The 16443-nt window shown below is 34.8% G+C and overlaps 1 protein-coding gene across 1 annotated transcript; it reads left to right on the forward strand.

Annotated features, from left to right (window-relative positions):
* The first annotated feature begins 174 nt into the window (after positions 1-174).
* On the forward strand, positions 175-16106 carry LOC139131799 (protein FRG1-like). Its single transcript, XM_070698070.1, has 8 exons — positions 175-392; positions 1419-1495; positions 3259-3384; positions 4240-4412; positions 12389-12493; positions 12785-12879; positions 14402-14512; positions 14924-16106. Exons 1-8 carry the CDS (start codon positions 331-333, stop codon positions 14958-14960), a joined length of 786 nt encoding a protein of 261 aa, XP_070554171.1. The 5' UTR covers positions 175-330; the 3' UTR covers positions 14961-16106.
* The last annotated feature ends 337 nt before the right edge of the window (positions 16107-16443 follow it).

Genomic DNA, 16443 nt, shown 5'->3' on the forward strand with positions numbered 1-16443 from the left:
GTCTTTCACCATTTTAACAGGAACAAACTGTCTTATAACGAAATTTGAACCAATAAATACAACCTAAAATTTAGATTATTATTAAATAATTATCACTTGTACACTAGCATGGGAAATTTGAAAGTATTATATTTGACGAATTTGTGTATTAAGAAGTTCGCACAGATTTGACCTGTGACCCCACCGAGTCGTCTTTCGCACGGCGCGGCGTCTGTTTTGATTGCAAAGCATCGACACATCCACTGTATCCAGATCGAAAACCGCTCGGAGACATACTCTGAAATCGAAAACCGAATAAACATTTCTAAAAGAATCTAAAAGACCAGCAACATGTCTGCATATTCTCTCGTTAAAGGTGGAAAACTGAAACTCAAAGGAAGCAAAACTGAAAGGTAGGACCATCTCACCGCATGAATCGTTCGAATCGTTTCACGTGTGGCAACTGGGTGCATGCGGAGTTCGTCCAATTGCAAGGGGTCAAATGAAGAAGTGATAGTGTTACTTGTTGTATGAAGAAGTTGCTTCTACTTCCATGCATTTTATAATTATTTTTGATGCTACAGATGGCCAGGTATCAGGCCATACATGATTCTAAAACCCGCTATGCTTTGTGCGTATAGGCGATAGCTGGATAGGTATAGTCTCGTAGCTGCAAAATTGTTGCTCTACGGTGAGGCGGTCGGTGAGTTTTGGTTTTTGCGACATCGCTCACCAGTAGAGCTACAATGCCGAAGGCCCTGTAGCATACAAAATAAGCACGCTGCACATGGCATGGCATTTTGATGTAAAATCCCATATATTTACTGCATTTGGTCGTACTGATTTATCACTACTGAAGATTAAACACTATACTTCACTAACCAGGTCGTGTATGGGGTTTGGTATTTGTTCAAATACGTCGATCGCGTTCTAAAAACATTCCTTGGAGCCGCCATTACCAACTTCCGGTAATGGCGGCTCCCAGAAACACCTTCAATGTTTATGGAACGCGATCGACGTGTCTGTGCTAATACCAAACCCCATAAACGACAAGGTTAGTGTAGTATAGTGTTTAGTCTTCAGTAGTGATAAATCAGTACGACCAAATGCAGTAAATATGTGGGATTTTACATGAAAATGCCGCGCCATGTGTGGCGCGCTTATTTTGTATGCTAGCTCTACTGGTGAGCGAGGTCGCAAAAACCAAAACTCACCGACCGCCTCACCGTAGAGCTACAATTTTGCAGCTAGTAGTCTCGCTGACTTGCATGTACCTCTATGCTTTGTGAGACTTCATGCTATTTAAAAGCAGACATTGTTGTGCAAGACGTCGCTTGCTAGAATTGGAGGAGTCACTTTGTCACATCTTCGGTGTCCATACTAGTCGATACTTGCTAATAATGTGAACCAGCAACAAGTGACGACTTCGTTTTTACTAGCTCAAGGAAACACAAGAGGAAGAGGAAGCGAGAGAAAGGAGAAAAGGATGTCAAAGACGAAGATGCTGAATTGCATGGTATAAATCAGTTATTATTATTATATGTGTACAAAGTTTAAACATATTAGCTCAGACTGAGAGACTGTGCGTAGGTACTTTTTGGTAGCTTTACCTGGCCATACTTCATCAATTCATGTCATATTGGAATTCACATTGAAACCACTTTATACAATTATTGTATAAAGTGGTTTCAATGTGATGTCCAGTCCTAGCTCTGTGTAGCCGGGCTGTGTTTGATACTTGCTATAGACCTCTCACCTATACCAGCCTATAGCTGGTAACACACAGCCCTGCCGGGCAGAGCTAGTCCAGACCCTATGTAGAAAGTTGCCAGTTACTTCGCACCAAAACCAAGTCGCACTATACCACTTCATCCCATACCATTCACACCAAAACCACCTTGCACCAAAACAATCTGACACCAAGTCCTCTTTGCCAATGAGTCACTTTGTCCTTAAACCACGGTCCCTCCACAAACCATTTCACCCCCCCCCCCCAAAAAAAAATGCCTCTTCAACCCAAACTGTTGCCAACCAGCAAAGCTGAAAATAACCCACCAATGCCCATGAAGAGTTTCATTACCCATCACTTCCTCGACCAGAATCTTGAAAGTGAACACCTTTTGTGAGACTGACATCGTGCAATTGCTCACAAGGCACAAGTCCAATAGCCATATGAACATGTAACTGTAAGGAGACAGTGTTGTCATAGCCGGACACTTTTGCCACACCATTACTTGTGAGTTTGTAATTGTACATGTGAAAGCGGTTTTGCCAGCACATTTGTATTATTCTTTTTTTTCTAATTCTAGTGTGTATGGTTTTTAGTGGTAGGCAAAATGTCTTATTATATGCAGTAATGCATCCAAGTCACTGAGACCCATGGTGGTTTTAGGACAAGCTGGCAATATACTTGAGATGCAGTGGTTCTGGTACAAAGTTACACTTGGGGCAAAGTGGTGTGGGACAAGATAGTACTTGGATGAGGTAGTTCTGTTAGAAGGAAGTTGTGTGGGGCAACCTGGTTTTGGTGCAAAAGTGCCTGGACCCCTTGTTGTAGAAGTTATATTGAAGATCATGCATGCACACAAAGTGCAAACAATTATATCATTCCACCCTGTGGCTAAACTAAATTACACTTTTTGATACCACCAACTCTCTTGTTGCCAGATACTGTGCACCAAAATCAAGTCACACCACACCATCTTGTCCTGTACTGTTTTGCACAAAAGAACCTAATACCTAAACCTCTTCGCCCTGAGAGTCACTTTGCCCAAAAACAAGTCCACTTCCCCCACTTCCCATTGAATGTTTAATTCAGTAATAATTACTGTACAATACAGTAATTAAAGTATGGTAAATTTCTATGCATGTACACTAGCTGAACCAGAAACCAGCAAAGATACAACAGTTATCATTTTCTGATGGATAATACCTAGGAAACTAGATTCCCACAAGAACGTAAGCAAATAAATGGCCATTACTTTCAAAGGAACTTTTTTCCTGAAAGATCAAGTGACTTCCTCAGTTTAGGTACCCTGTACATGTATCGAAGTCAAACCAACAGTGAAGTGTTCTTCGGACATGTCAAACAATTTTTATGGTGGAGTCTCTTCAGAAAGCATACACAATCACGCTGACTAAACAGTAAAGACTAAAATTCACAGATAAGATTATCTACCAAAACAGTGAAAAACAAAATTCCCTGTATCTGTTACCGTTTTTGTTCCATTTATTTGATTTATTTACTCATTCATTCATTCATTTGACAACATATTTCAGGTGGATGGTGGACAGTTGACAAAATAGATGAAATTCTTGGTACTGTTGCCATAGAAATGACCCCGAATGCTTATGTGCACGCCCTTGACAATGGACTGTTCACAATAGGAGCCCCTCACAAAGACCGTAAGTAGCCAAGTGTTTTAAAAATGTATTACCTTTTGATCACATTTTGTGTAATTGACAGGCTGACAATAAACTGGGAATACAGAAAGCATCAAGTGATAGTTTTTGCATAATTGTTATGATGGTATGCTAAACATTATTGTGAGGCACATTACGTTTACCATTTCCACTTAAAAGAATCATTCAAATTAAAAAGTTGAATTCTATTGTGTCTTTTTTCTTACCAATCTCAAAAATTCAAGTTCAAATCAACTACCAAATTCAGAATATTGATTCAGATAGAAGAAATGACGCATCAAAATCAAATTGAACTTGTGGAGGATAGGTTGATTTACGCGTTCATCAAAAATTGAAAATACTTTCAGTGAAAAGGTTTTTGGAACAGTAATCTCTCAGGACAAAGGGGACTGAGCAAAGTATGCTCGACTGTAATATTAACACATATTAAGAAGTGTGTGTACTGCATGGTTCAGAAAACTTCTTTGTCACTGGTGTTTGTGTTATGTTCAACTCACGAGCTGGTGATGCACAGATACTCTGTGTTGATTATACACTCTAGCCACACCAATTTGAATATAGAATGCTCGAAGATTAAGGAAAAATTAGGAAATTTGGTTTTAAGCCACTGAAAAATGAAAACAAAATCATTTAGATCGATAGATTCTTCAACTCAATCACCGTATAAATAATACGATGTTCAGACCTCAGTAGATGAGGATTCTAGCCGAGGTTGCTCGTTAATATGCCAGACCTGTTTTTTTGTGGAGATCAGTCATTCTAAAGCATTATTTGTGAAACTCTATCTTTTTGCTAAAATTTAGATAGCTAACAGATATTTTTTTTCTATTTCTGCAGCAAAAGATGGTCCAGAACCTCCAGAGCAGCTGACAGCTGTCCAAGTTTCAGAGAATCGAATTGCCCTGAAGTCAGGTTACGGCAAGTATCTGACAGTTGATTCTGAGGGTATGGTCACCGGTAGATCTGATGCCATTGGACCCAGAGAGCAGTGGGAACCAGTGTTCCAAGAGGTTTGGCAGAATTTTGATATTCTCTTAATACTGCTGCAACTTAAGTGAATAAGATCAGTCCAACTACAGTTTCATATGCTGCCAAGATATGAATCCAGAGTTTGAAGTATAATGAGTTCGATAAATGGAGCAAGCACCAGATTTCATATCGCTTTTATTAAATATAAACTATTACTGTCATTGCAATCCCACTTGGAGGATTGTCATCAGGATCTAAAAAGAGTAAATTAAGAAAAGCAATGAATAAAATGTACTGGAATGAAAAAGAAAAGCAAAACATATTGGAACAAATGTTGCAACAATTTAAAATGAATGTAACAGCAGTGGTAGAAGAAAGCTATAATATTGAAACAGATGATGGAAACAAAAAAAAAGATTTCATAAAAGTGAAAACGGAAAACTACAGGAAACTTGAATGGTAAAACTGACAGATAAAAGCTTGTCGAGTCGTACGGACTGACAAGATTTAGGAGGGAACCTAATAGGAGCCCCTAAGTGACAGTAAATTTACCAGTCTTTTTAGGTTATGCCATTTGAAGAGTGTGTATCAAGGGAATATTCTCTGGAAAAAACTAAATTACCTCTCTAAACCTGAAACAAATCACAGTATCAAAATCAGAGTTTCTTAATTCACATGGCAGTGTTAACAGCCTCAAAGGAACAAATGGCTTTCTTTCGATATCACTTTCTGTAAAGCTTTAGAACAATTTTCAGGAGGAAAATATATTGTTTGCTCATTTTTTTGTTGCATTAATGTTGTGTCACAGAAGACCATAAAGTTGGTTATCAATTGTCATTATTAAATTTAAGGAGATTCCTCATAGGCGAGCGGCAGACTCACCTATTTTTCACACTTAATGTACCCACCTTACATACGGCCACATCATACGTCATTTGAAAGCTTATCATCTCTACTTCAAGAAAATTGACGATGTGGAACTGCCAAGTAGGGCCATACCCCCCTAATTTGCATAATTCACACGGGTATCCAATTTGCATAAATGTGATATAAAATTAGAAATGTCATTGTTAACTACTCTAAACATACTTTTAAACTATCGAGTGATATATCAAATGAAAGGTATTTGCATGTAGAATACAACATGGATATCCAAAGAGATATTTAAATTGATTTCACTGAAATATTTCATTATTTATTGTGAAAAAATTATTTTCCCCTTTTGAATAACAATATTTTAAAAATTTTAACACATGCAGCCACATCATACAGCCACATCATACGTCATTTGAAAGCTTATTATCTCTACTTTATGAAAATGGACAATGTTGAGCTGTCAAGTAGGGCCATACCCCCTAATTTGCATAATTTACACGGGTATCAAATTTGCATAAATGCGATGTATAATCAGAAATTTACTATTAACTACTCTTAACATACTTTTAAACTATCGAGTGATATATAAAATTAAAGGTATTTGCATGTAGAATACATCTTTGATATCCATAGTGATATTTAAATTGTTTCACTGAAATATTTTCATATTTATATTGAAAAAAATATTTTCCCCTTTTGAATAACAATATTTAAAAACATTTAATACATACAGCCACATCATACAGCCTAATCATACGTCATTTGAAAGCTTATTATCTCTACTTCAAGAAAATTGACAATGTTGATCTGTCAAGTACGGCCGTAGCTCCTAATTTGCATAATTCACAGTGGTACGCGAATTACATTAATGTGATATAAAATTAGGAATTTATTTACTACACTAAGCATACTTTAACCTATCGAGTGATATATCAAATGAAAGGTATTTGCATGTAGAATACAAAATAGATACCCACAGAGATATTATAATGATTTTATTAATTTTTTTCATAATTATATCGAAAAATATATTTTCCCCTTTTGAATAACGAAATTAAATAATTTTAACACATACAACTACATCATACAGCCACATTATACGTCACTTGAAAGCCTATTACCTCTGCGTCACGAAAATTGACAATATGCAGCTGCAAAATAGAACCGTAATTCTTTAATTTGCATAATGCACACGGGTACCTAATTTGCATGGGTCCGATATAAATTATAAAAAATCCATTGTTATGTACTCTTTAGTTGCTTTTAAACTATCTTGTGATATATCGAATGAAAGGTATTGGCATATAGAATAGAACTATGAATTCCAAACACGTTTCTGAAATATTCTTATTGAATATTTTTATTTAAATCGCGAATATCTTGACTTATTTTTAATATTCATAAAATTGTGCAGTAAATACGAATAATGCCCATATTATGCAAAATAAGAATAAAATATATACAAAATAAGAATAATTCAGTGAGACACAGAACAAATATCGCTCTGACTGAGATTCAGAGACATGTATGACTTTCATTGGAACCCAACACGAGCTTAATAAATTCATATCAAACATAAAATAATGCATCCTACTCTGAAATTTTCGAAAGTCTTCTCAAAAATCACATCTTTATACCTCATTATCTGTGAAGGTCATCGATGCAACAAATTAATATTCTCGACTTACGAACACACACACAAAACCAAACAGATACCAGATTCCAGTTCATGCAATCAAACGGCAACATTACGATACATTAGAACAATTATGCCACAACAATACGGTACAAAATACAAGATTTTTTCGAGATAAAAGTAATGAAGTAAAACTAGAAATTAAAAGAAATTGTAGATCTTGTTTGATTATTATTAACTTTAGAACAATTGTATGACATTTAATTGTTATTCGATTTTCATTGAATTGCCTTCGAAACCTTGGAATCGCAAAAAGTAAAAGGGAACCAAAATATTTTCAGGTCCCCTTTAGGCAGATCAAAACTTTCAAGTGCTCCTCTACTATTTCGATTCCACCCCGAATTCCTCCGCCCCTCACCACCATTATTTGTGAACGTAGCCTAATCACATACATATGAAACAGAAATATAAGCGTTACACCTATGCCAATCAAAACCTACAAAAGCTCGTTCTCCGACCGATTCACATGAGCATACTCAAACACAACCAGACCGAAACGGTAGATATTCTAGTTTCCTTACTTGAACAAACTTAACTTCAGTGAAACAACGTGACCAAGTAGTGCACACTTTTCACCAACCGAAAATGAATTTTAAGCGACTGATGAAGACAACTCTATTCTCGAAAGGTAGTATCAAAGGATCGCAGTGTAGTATCACAGTAGTCTCTCCAGTGCGGATTCAGGGCAGGATACGTAGATTAGGGGTACGTCTCGCAAAGGTAAATCAACACTTTACACAAAACAGCCAAACATAACATACACAAAATTCAAACAACTATAAGATATGAACGATGTGTGGAGTTGCTTCTTTTTAGTCCCCGCGGACGAAGTCCGGCGGGGACTTATAGATTGGGTCCCGTCCGTGTGTCCGTCCGTCCGTCCGTCCGTCCGTCCGTCCGTCATCAACAGTTTCTCAGACACTGCCAAACCAATTTTGTTCAAACTTGGCACAAAGGCATAGCACTATGACCTACAGATGCACATCGATTTATTTTGCGATACGATCCAATATGGCCGCCAGGCGGCCATTTTATTACAATTTTTTCATGTACGGAGCCATAACTCAGACATGTTTCAACCGATTTTATTCAAAGTTGGTACAAGGACATTGACCAATGTCATAGATATGCATGTCAATTTGTTTTGTGATATGATCAAATATGGCCGCCAGGCGGCCATTTTATTACGATTTTTTCATGTACAGAGCCATAACTCAGGCATGTTTCAACCGATTTTATTCAAAGTTGGTACAAGGACAATGACCAATGTCATACATATGCACATTGATTTGTTTTGTGATACGATCCAATATGGCCGCCAGGCGGCCATTTTGTTTCGATTTTTTCATGTACAGAGCCATAACTCAGACATGTTTCAACCGATTTTATTCAAAGTTGGTACAAGGACATTGACCAATGTCATAGATATGCATGTCGATTTGTTTTGTGATACGATCCAATATGGCCGCCAGGCGGCCATTTTGTTACGATTTTTTCATGTACAGAGCCATAACTCAGGCATGTTTCAACCGATTTTATTCAAAGTTGGTACAAGGACAATGACCTATGTCATATATATGCATGTCGATTTGTTTTGTGATACGATCCAATATGGCCACCAGGCGGCCATTTTATTACGATTTTTTCATGTACAGCGCCATAACTCAGACATGTTTCAACAGATTTTATTCAAAGTTGGTACAAGGACATTGACCAATGTCATATATATGCATGTGGATTTGTTTTGTGATATGATCCAATATGGCCGCCAGGCGGCCATTTTGTTATGATTTTTTCGTGTACAAAGCCATAATTCAGGCATATCTCAACTGATTTTATTCAAAGTTGGTACAAGGACATTGACCTATATTATACTTATGCACATTGAATTGTTTTGTGATACGATCCAATATGGCCGCCTTGTGGCCATTTTTTTTACGACTTTCCATGTCCTGAACAATAACTCAGACATGTATCAAGCAAATTTATTCAAAGAAAGTACAAGGACATTGACTTATAGTATACATAAGTACATTTATTTGTTTCTCGATATGGTCTGATATGGCCACATGGTAGCAATTTTGTTATGGTTTTTTTCATGTCGAGAGCCATAACTCTAGCAAGTCTCAACTGATTTTATTCAAAGTTTGTACCTGGACATTGACTTATGTAATACATATACGTGTTGATTTTTTAAACAGTAAGATCAAATATCGCTGCGTGGCGGCAAATTTGTTACGATTTTCTCATGTACTGAGCCATAACTCAGACATACCGTATTTCCACCAGTATCATTCAAAGTTGGTACAAGGACATTGACCTATTTCATACATGCTCGTCAGTTGTTTCACATCGTGTTGCAGTATCATGTCAATTATTGAAGTTTCATAATTAGGTTGATATGTCAGAAATACTGCATCAAATTTCATGAAACTTTGTACAGATGTTAAGCTCACATCGCTTTAACAGTGAAAAAGACATTTATCAGTGTCATTTTAATTAATTTGTAATTGCATATGTAATGAACTTTCCTAATTAGAGTGATATATCCACAAATACAACGTCAAATTTGATGAAACTTGATACAGATGTTGATCTCATAGTGTTGTAAATACTACATGAAACTTTATGAAATATGGTACCGGTTATCTTTTAGTGTTAGGATAGAATGAAAAATGTTTTGCAACATCCTGTCAACTAATTCCCAGTGACTCATTTAATGACCTTTAGGATAGTGACCTATATAGGTTTTATGTTTTCATCACCATGGAACTCATTCTTGGCCATTGAGTGCCATCTGTATCGAAGTATTTTTATCACAGAACCTGTAATCAAAGTACCCATTAGCAAGCGGGGACTGGGTCATCAACGATGACTTGTATTACATGTCACTAGTTGTGTCTGCTGTCAAATTAATCTTCCATGCACAAGTTAAGGCAGCTATAACTGTGGCAACCCTTTTACTCATGACAAAACTGTTTAAGAAGAGGATGATGAATTTGTAGAATTACTAGATGTACTGGAAATGCATGACACTGTCTCGCCATGAATGACTTGGATCATGAATCATGCCATAACTTTGACTACAGCTTACTCTCACACATTGTTTCGGCTACATAGTTACTTTTCAACAACTAGAATATTGTCGTTCATGGGGATCTTTCTTTATGTTTGGACTTAATAGTAGTATTATATATATATAATATATATATATATATATATATATATATATATATATATATATATATATATATATATATATATATATATATATATATATATATATTAATATATATATATATTTATTAGTGCTGTTGCCTTGGTTACAACAGTACAAGAAAATGTTGGTATACTTGAGTGACTTTAAAAGGTTTTCATATGCTGTGAATGGGTATATTATACTCCATACAAAGGGCATGTTTGGAGAAACACTCACTGACCTATAAAAACAAGACATCGGTATCGGTTAATAATGCAGACAAGAAGAGCTATTCATATATTTGAAATATACATTAAACAAACAAAAATATTCATTTCCAGACCTCATTTCAGCTGTTTGTTCTCCGTGTTCTAGGCACTTTTGCACATCATAATGCATGTGGTTGCATTGATACTGCGTTAAAATTTTAAAGTACCGTTATTCAAAAGGGGAAAATTACTTTTTTCACTACAAATATGAAAATATTTCAGTAAAACCACTTTGTATATCTCTTTGGATGTCAATTTTATTTTTGACGCAAATACTTTTCATTTGATACATCACTCTATAGTTTAGAAGTATGTTTAGAATAGTTAAGGAATTTTCTAATTTTACATTGCATTTATGCATATTGCTTACCTGTGTAAATTATGCAAATTTAGGGATACGGCCTTACTTGATAGTTCAACATTGTCAATTTTCTTGAATTAGAGATAATAAGCTTTAAAATGATGTATGATATGGCTGTATGATGTGGCTGTATATGATGAAATATTTATAATATTGTTATTCAAAAGGGGCATATATTTTTTCAATATAAATATGAAAATATTTCAGTGACACCAATTTAAATATCTTTTTCGATATCCATTTCGTATTCTACATGCAAATACCTTTCATATGATATATCATTCGATAGTTTAAAAGTATGTTTAGAGTAGTGAACAATGAATTAGTAATTTTATATTGCATTTATGCAAATTGGTTACCCTTGTAAATTATGCAAATTAGGGGCTATGGCCGTACTTGACAGTTCAACATTGTCAATTTTCTTGTAGTTGAGATAATAAGCTTTCAAATGATGTATGATGTAGCTGTATGTTGTAGCTGTATGTGTTAAAATTTTTAAAATATTGTTATTAAAGAGAGGAAAATATTATTTTCAATATAAATATGAAAATATTTCAGTGAAATCAATTTAAATATGTCTTTGGATATCAAAGTTGTATTCTACATGCAAATACCTTTTATTTGATATATAACTCGATAGTTTAAAAGTATGTTTACAATAGTTAACAGTGAATTTTATAATTTTATATCGCACTTATCGAAATTGGATACCCGTGTGAATTATGCAAATTAGGGGGGTATGGCCCTACTTGGCAGCTCCACATCGTCAATATTCTTAAAGTATAGATAATAAGCTTTCAAATGACGTATGATGTGGCCGTATGTAAGGTGGGTACATTAAACTCCTAAAATAAGGCCCTTTTTGTGGATTCGCCGCTCGCCTATAACAATGCCCTGCAAAAGAAATAAAAGTTATGAAGAGCGCCATCTCAGGCCAAATGTGGAAAAACTTTTCTTCAAGTTGATTTGAAGATGATATTCTTGGTGAATATTTAGTGATTACTTTGGGTAGCATTGTTTGCTACCAAAATAGTTTTACAAATTTCATTAAAAAATACATGTTGCAGGAGTAGAAGGGGAGATGTGTATGAAAGGGAAGTGTATTATTGCCATGTCATGTTTTAAATACATACTTTCAAATTGTATCTTTCCCTATTTCATCAAAGAGATGTTTGTCATGTGCATTGCAACAAACGTTACCTTTAACTTTTTTACTTCACAAGTACTTTGTTGATGTAACAGATCATCTTCACTTATTTTTCGATGACAAGACAAGTGATTCTGTTGTAAAAGATTTGTGTGCCCCATGTGTCCTCTGACACAACAATATACAAAAACTCCCTTATTATTTGGATTTCTGTCTAATTATGGCTCTACCTAGGACTGTCTGCTGCAAACAGTGGCAATTGATCATAGAAATTCTTATGTAAAATTTAGGTTTTCTTCTTTGAATAGCATGAATCTATAGCAGCTGGTTCAGTAAAAGGAACTGTTCAAGCGAGTTGATCACATAGATGTGAAGAAGAAAAAACTAACAAACTTTCAAACAACAGAATATTTGATGCATAAAAATCATGTTGCCAATATTTAAAACAAACCCAAATTACCTATTTCAGGGAAAGACAGCACTCAGCTGTCACAATGGCTGTTTTCTGTCGTACAATGATGATACTGATATAGTTGCTAAGAGCCAAAAAGCAGGTGAAACAGAATTTATTAAGGTAAGAAAATGTTTATTTTCATAATTCATCTGTAACAATAATGTTAAGACTTTTATTAATACGAGACTCCATTAAAATACTTGATGTTGTAAAACATTTTTGATTTAGAAATGATGTTGTGTCTTAATTTTCCTTTTTTTTCACCCATGTGGATATACATACAGTATTTATTTACAGATTACTTGATCATCTCATCCATCCATAGAAGGGAGAAGAGAGAGGGTTTCAAAATCTACTGAGTAAGAATATTTTGATAGCTTTCATGTAATATTTGTTTTAAATTTTTGCCAGATTCGCTCCTGTGCACCACGAGTCAAGAAACAAAGAGATGACTTTATTCCTGAGGAAGATAAGGGAAATGTGGCTTCATGCGAAGTCAGTTATGTGTAAGTATATATTTCTGGTATTTTTGAAAGAGGAGTCTACTCAGATACTGGCAGCAAAGTAACTTGTGCGAAATTGAATGTCAGGTTATCTTTCCAAATAGGGAAAATTAAAAACATTTTCACCAAAGTTACATTCTTTTTGGGAAGTAGAAAAATTGTTCTCAGAATTTCCATCTCCTGGGGATTTCCCATTTGTACTGTAAGCAATGTTTCATAAAAGCAAAGCACTGATTGTCATCATCATTGTCTGCCATGGTTTTTTTTCTAAATTCATACAAGTGAAGAGTTCAGGAATCTTTCAAAATCAAATAGGCAAACAATTTTTATGGAAGAATTACTGAATTCCCATTTCCCAGATTTATTGTATTTACATGTTAACCTTGTTCAGTGGTGTGTGTTTACTCAAAGAAACTGAAGGTTTATACATTGATTGGATAAATACATGTATTTCATAAATTTTGTGTATCAAATAGTGCTTTCCAGAAACTTAAAAACTTCAGCAACACAACTATGATTAAAAAAATACCTGTACTGTACAAACATACTTTGGAAACAAGCATCTTTTCCATCACATGTGAAGTGGCATTAAATTTCATTAAATCCAGCAACACCAGTGACCTTTAAACATACTCTGTGTGTTTACATGACTGGAAGTTGTTTGTTTGCAAGCTAGTGACAATTTTGACCAAGGTCAGAGCATGGTTCAGCATGATGGTCACTTACAAAACTGACCCGTTCTGACTGTATGGTAGCCATGGTTGCTGTACTTGACTCCGGCATTTTTATAATGTTAAACACATGGTTAAATATGTGCATCGCATTATAAACACAGGCAGTATGTGACTTAAAAGACAGTATTTAAGTGAAATGCAGGTACATGCAGTATCTGACAATTTGTTCATTCCCTGGTCTCTATCCAGCAAGATAGACTTTACAGAATCTATGCAAGCACTGAAGCAGGTGTGGAAATGTTTCTATTGGGTACCATGTGTGAGTGGAATAGTTATTGTTGTTTAGTTAGACTGTTGATAACTTTAAACATACTTTAGATTCAAGGTGCAGTGACTTAAAATATTTAATAACCATAACTTAGTTTACAAAGTCAGCCAAGGGGTGTTGGTTTGCAGAGGGCAATGGTTTGTACAGTTTAGCACTAGTTAAAAATGGTAACTGGAATGCCTGTCTGTTTGTTAAGATGTATCTAGATGGAGATAACTATGTCATAGTAGTGAATTGTTTTATTAACCCTTTGAGTGCTGTATTTTTTCCCACCAAAATTTTAGTGCAACATTTTACCAATTTTTATGAACTTTTCTGTAATTTTTTTGATAATTTTGGACCAAATGGACACAACATTTCATTGTCCATAGTCTTTTATAAAAATGTTTGCAAAAATCTGACGAACATTGACTGAGGTATATTTTATAAGGGCAACAAAAATTGACTTTGGCGCTCAAAGGGTTAATGAAATCATTACAAATTCACAGAAATAAAGATTGTTCTGATTTATTCACCTGTGTAGGAAAAAGTTTCAGAGCTTCCAAGACAGGAAACTGAAAATCAACCCTGGTGACAAACTTGAATTGGAAAAGGCAAGAAAGAAAGGCAATTTACATGAGAAACTCTTAGACAGGTAAGAATAACACAGTATTTAAGGAAATAACATTCTTTTATTTTCATCACAAAATTCTTTTGTTTCCTTCCATCTCAACTTAAGAATCTTTTGATCAATTATTCTTTGCAAAAAAGAACAAGATAATATGATCATAATGTCTATTAATGCTTGTACTTTTCTTTTATAACACTTTCATAAATTCAAGCGAGGACATATCCTTTATTTCATGTTTTTACTTTTCCAAGATTACACATGCAACAATTGCCAACATTTTAGGAGAGACAAATAAACAATGTAAGGTTAACAGGTCGGTCTTCATTTCGCTATCGTATGACTGTACCTTTCTCCACTGCAGAATGCACTTTAACAGAGTTTCAGTGTCTCATTTATTCACATTCACATCAAAGTCTTATTCTTTTCAAATTACAGGAGGGAGAAGATGAAAGCTGATCGTTACTGTAAATAGACAATGTGAATATAGATTAAATGGACAATTTCATTTCTTGGACCACATAACAGAGACATAATATTGAGTTTTATCTTGGTAAAACTGCGATTCACACTAGGTTATCGGGAAAATATGCTTGTTTTGAGTATAGATGCTTTGTATATGTGCACCGTATTATTTGCTTCAAGAATCTGACAGAACATCACAACTGCAAGTTTCTGTCAGACTCAGTTGATGGAGGTGTGGCAGTTTCTGTAGGACAATGAAATTCAGAATCCAAATGTAAACAAAAATTGGTGAGGTTTCGCAATTATATTTTTTGTCCATCTATACCAGAATGCTTTATGTACAGAGAAAAGTAGTCCTGCTTCTTCACTCACATACTGTGTAAGACACTGTGATAATACAGCCATTTCCTTTAAATAATGGTATGGTTTATACTCAGTGTATATCATATTGGCATGTTACTGTACATAGATGTGCTATCCCATTGTTTACAAACAGCTCTTTGTTGTTGAGTATTGAAAAATGTCATATTTATCAACTATTGTTCTGATTGTATGTGTTCACCTGGTATCTGAAGAGATATTTTTATTCATCTATTTCAATTTGAGAACTTGTTTATTCTCTTGCCATATGGTATATCCGTACGCTTTTAAATGAGTGTTTGAAAGGAAGGTCACGTGTATTCCATGTGTAATTATGTCGAGGATTATACCAACGACTTTTGATCAGATTTTATGGTGTTATGGATGTAACTCAAAACCAAGAATGATTCAATAATGTATTCAGTTTATTTCATTGATGTTTTAGAGTAAGGGGAAAATTGACATTGATTAACATGCAAAAGACAACCAAATCATGAGCAGACGGCCATATAATTCACTTGTGCTTGTATGGTTTATAGTGCAGATTCTGGTATACCGCCTGTTATACTCAGTGGATTGCAATAACCTCTTGTTTAAAAAGTTACATGTCACAACTATCTGATTGCTGTATTTTAATACACTTTTTGAAATATGCTAATTTCTGTTGAGTCGTAAGTGTCTTTTGTCAGGTTTTGAATACACTGACAACATTTTCCATGGATTTGTAGCATACCACAGAAAATAGTCAACAAAGATTTCTTTTGAACATGTAAAACTTATCAACACCGTGTACAAATTACTCTGTATATGTGTTTGTGTGTGTGTGTGTGTATGTGTGCACAATACTTGCAAGAATATTGCAGCACTGCCCACACTTCAAAGACATTCTCATTTTTGTGGAGAAGATGTACATGTAGTATCTTTTGTTATGAAGAATAACCAAAATTGTCAAATATTTGTTTTTCAGAAGTTTGATGGGTGCATCATGCAAATAAGACATAATTTTCTCATTCTTTTAAAAATTAATTTACCATGCGTTCGCATTCTGGCTAAATTTTCTGTTTAACTGACAGTGCAAGTGTGTGTTTAATCATTTAAAAAAACTTTTTGGTCTCTCATTTTCAACCTAATTT

The sequence above is a fragment of the Ptychodera flava genome, chromosome 4 (assembly GCF_041260155.1).
Source record: "Ptychodera flava strain L36383 chromosome 4, AS_Pfla_20210202, whole genome shotgun sequence".
Classification (NCBI taxonomy): Eukaryota; Metazoa; Hemichordata; class Enteropneusta; family Ptychoderidae; genus Ptychodera; species Ptychodera flava.

Coding starts and splice junctions, on each gene's coding strand:
- LOC139131799 (XM_070698070.1), top strand. CDS start 331: ATGTCTGCATATTCTCTCGTTAAAGGTGGAAAACTGAAACTCAAAGGA. Junction 12,494..12,784: donor GTGAAACAGAATTTATTAAG/GTAAGAAAATGT, acceptor AATTTTTGCCAG/ATTCGCTCCTGTGCACCACG. Junction 12,880..14,401: donor TCATGCGAAGTCAGTTATGT/GTAAGTATATAT, acceptor TCACCTGTGTAG/GAAAAAGTTTCAGAGCTTCC.